We start from the raw sequence: 1,058 nt of genomic DNA, 5'->3' as shown, positions 1-1,058 counted from the left end.
TGATGGGCCCTGTGCGGAGCGTGATGATGGGCCCTGTGCGGAGCGCGATGATGGGCCTGTGCCGGGCGTGATGATGGGCCCTGTGCGGTGCGGAGCGCGATGATGGGCCTGTGCGGGGCGTGATGATGGACCCTGTGTGGGGCGTGATGATAGGCCCTGCGCGGGGCGTGATGGGCCCTGCGTGATTTGGACTCTGTGTGGAGCGTGAAGTGGACTGTGTGCGGAGCGTGATGGGCCCTGTGTCTGTTGCAGGTGCACTGTGAAGAGTTCATCCCCGAATTTGAGAAACAATACCCAGAATTTCCCTGGACGGATGTCCAGGTAAGTCCTGTCCTGCACACCATTGCAGGCCAGTGGGGCAAGTCCCGGGCTGGGAGCCTGCAGGAGCTGCTCTCCTCCCTCTCGGCTGGTGTGGGCTGGGAGGGACCTTTGTCCTCTGCAGTTGGTCCTTCTCCCCAGAGGCTAGCGAGACAGCGTGGGCTCCCCTCCCTGCCACCCTGGGCGTTTGTGGGTGCTCCTGAGAGGGAGGGAGCTGGAGGGGCTTGTGGGGCACCCCTGGGACAGCTGGAGGGCAGCAGCACTGCCTGACCCCGGAATCCCAGTCATCTGGAGACGTAGGCCAGGCTCCCGTGTCCGGCAGCAGCTTTCTGGGTGCTGTGTGGAGCTCCTTGGGGCAGTGGGGAGCAACAGGGGGGCTGAGGCAGGAGATGGGCAGATTCGCAGAAGGCGGGCGCCAGGAGTAAGAGGGCAGGTGCTGGGTGGAGGTGGCCATGGTGAGGTCTAGAGACATGAAGATGTGGGAAGGGGTGACTTGGACCATGTAGGGCCCGGGGCTTGGACAGGGGCAGCAAACCCCCTATTGAGAGGCTGTTCTGAGCAGGCCTCGTAACTCAGCCTCCTGGGTCCCCAGGCTGAGATCTTCCGGGCCTTCACGGAGCTGTTCCAGGTGGCCTGTGCCAAGCCGCCGCCCCTGGGCCTCTGCGACTACCCCTCATCCCGGGCCATGTATGCCGTCGACCTCATGCTGAAGTGGGACAACGGCCCAGATGGTAAGAGGG

At 64.1% G+C, this 1,058-nt stretch overlaps 1 protein-coding gene across 1 annotated transcript in view; it reads left to right on the top strand.

Moving 5' to 3' along the window:
- The window catches only part of TTLL12 (tubulin tyrosine ligase-like family member 12), a gene marked incomplete at its 3' end in the record, with an annotated part of 32,701 nt that extends 31,647 nt beyond the window's left edge, over window positions 1–1,054 (top strand). The window contains exons 9-10 of the mRNA XM_011927931.1: window positions 241–321; window positions 911–1,054. Coding sequence (XP_011783321.1) covers window positions 241–321; window positions 911–1,054 — 225 coding nt within the window. The remainder of the gene's footprint in view (window positions 1–240; window positions 322–910) is intronic.
- Between the last annotated feature and the right edge of the window lie 4 nt (window positions 1,055–1,058).

Source organism: Colobus angolensis, unplaced genomic scaffold (assembly GCF_000951035.1).
Source record: "Colobus angolensis palliatus isolate OR3802 unplaced genomic scaffold, Cang.pa_1.0 Scaffold750, whole genome shotgun sequence".
Lineage (NCBI taxonomy): Eukaryota > Metazoa > Chordata > Mammalia > Primates > Cercopithecidae > Colobus > Colobus angolensis.
The sequence above is the reverse complement of the archived record's forward strand: the minus strand, read 5'-3'. Positions and strand labels throughout refer to the sequence as shown.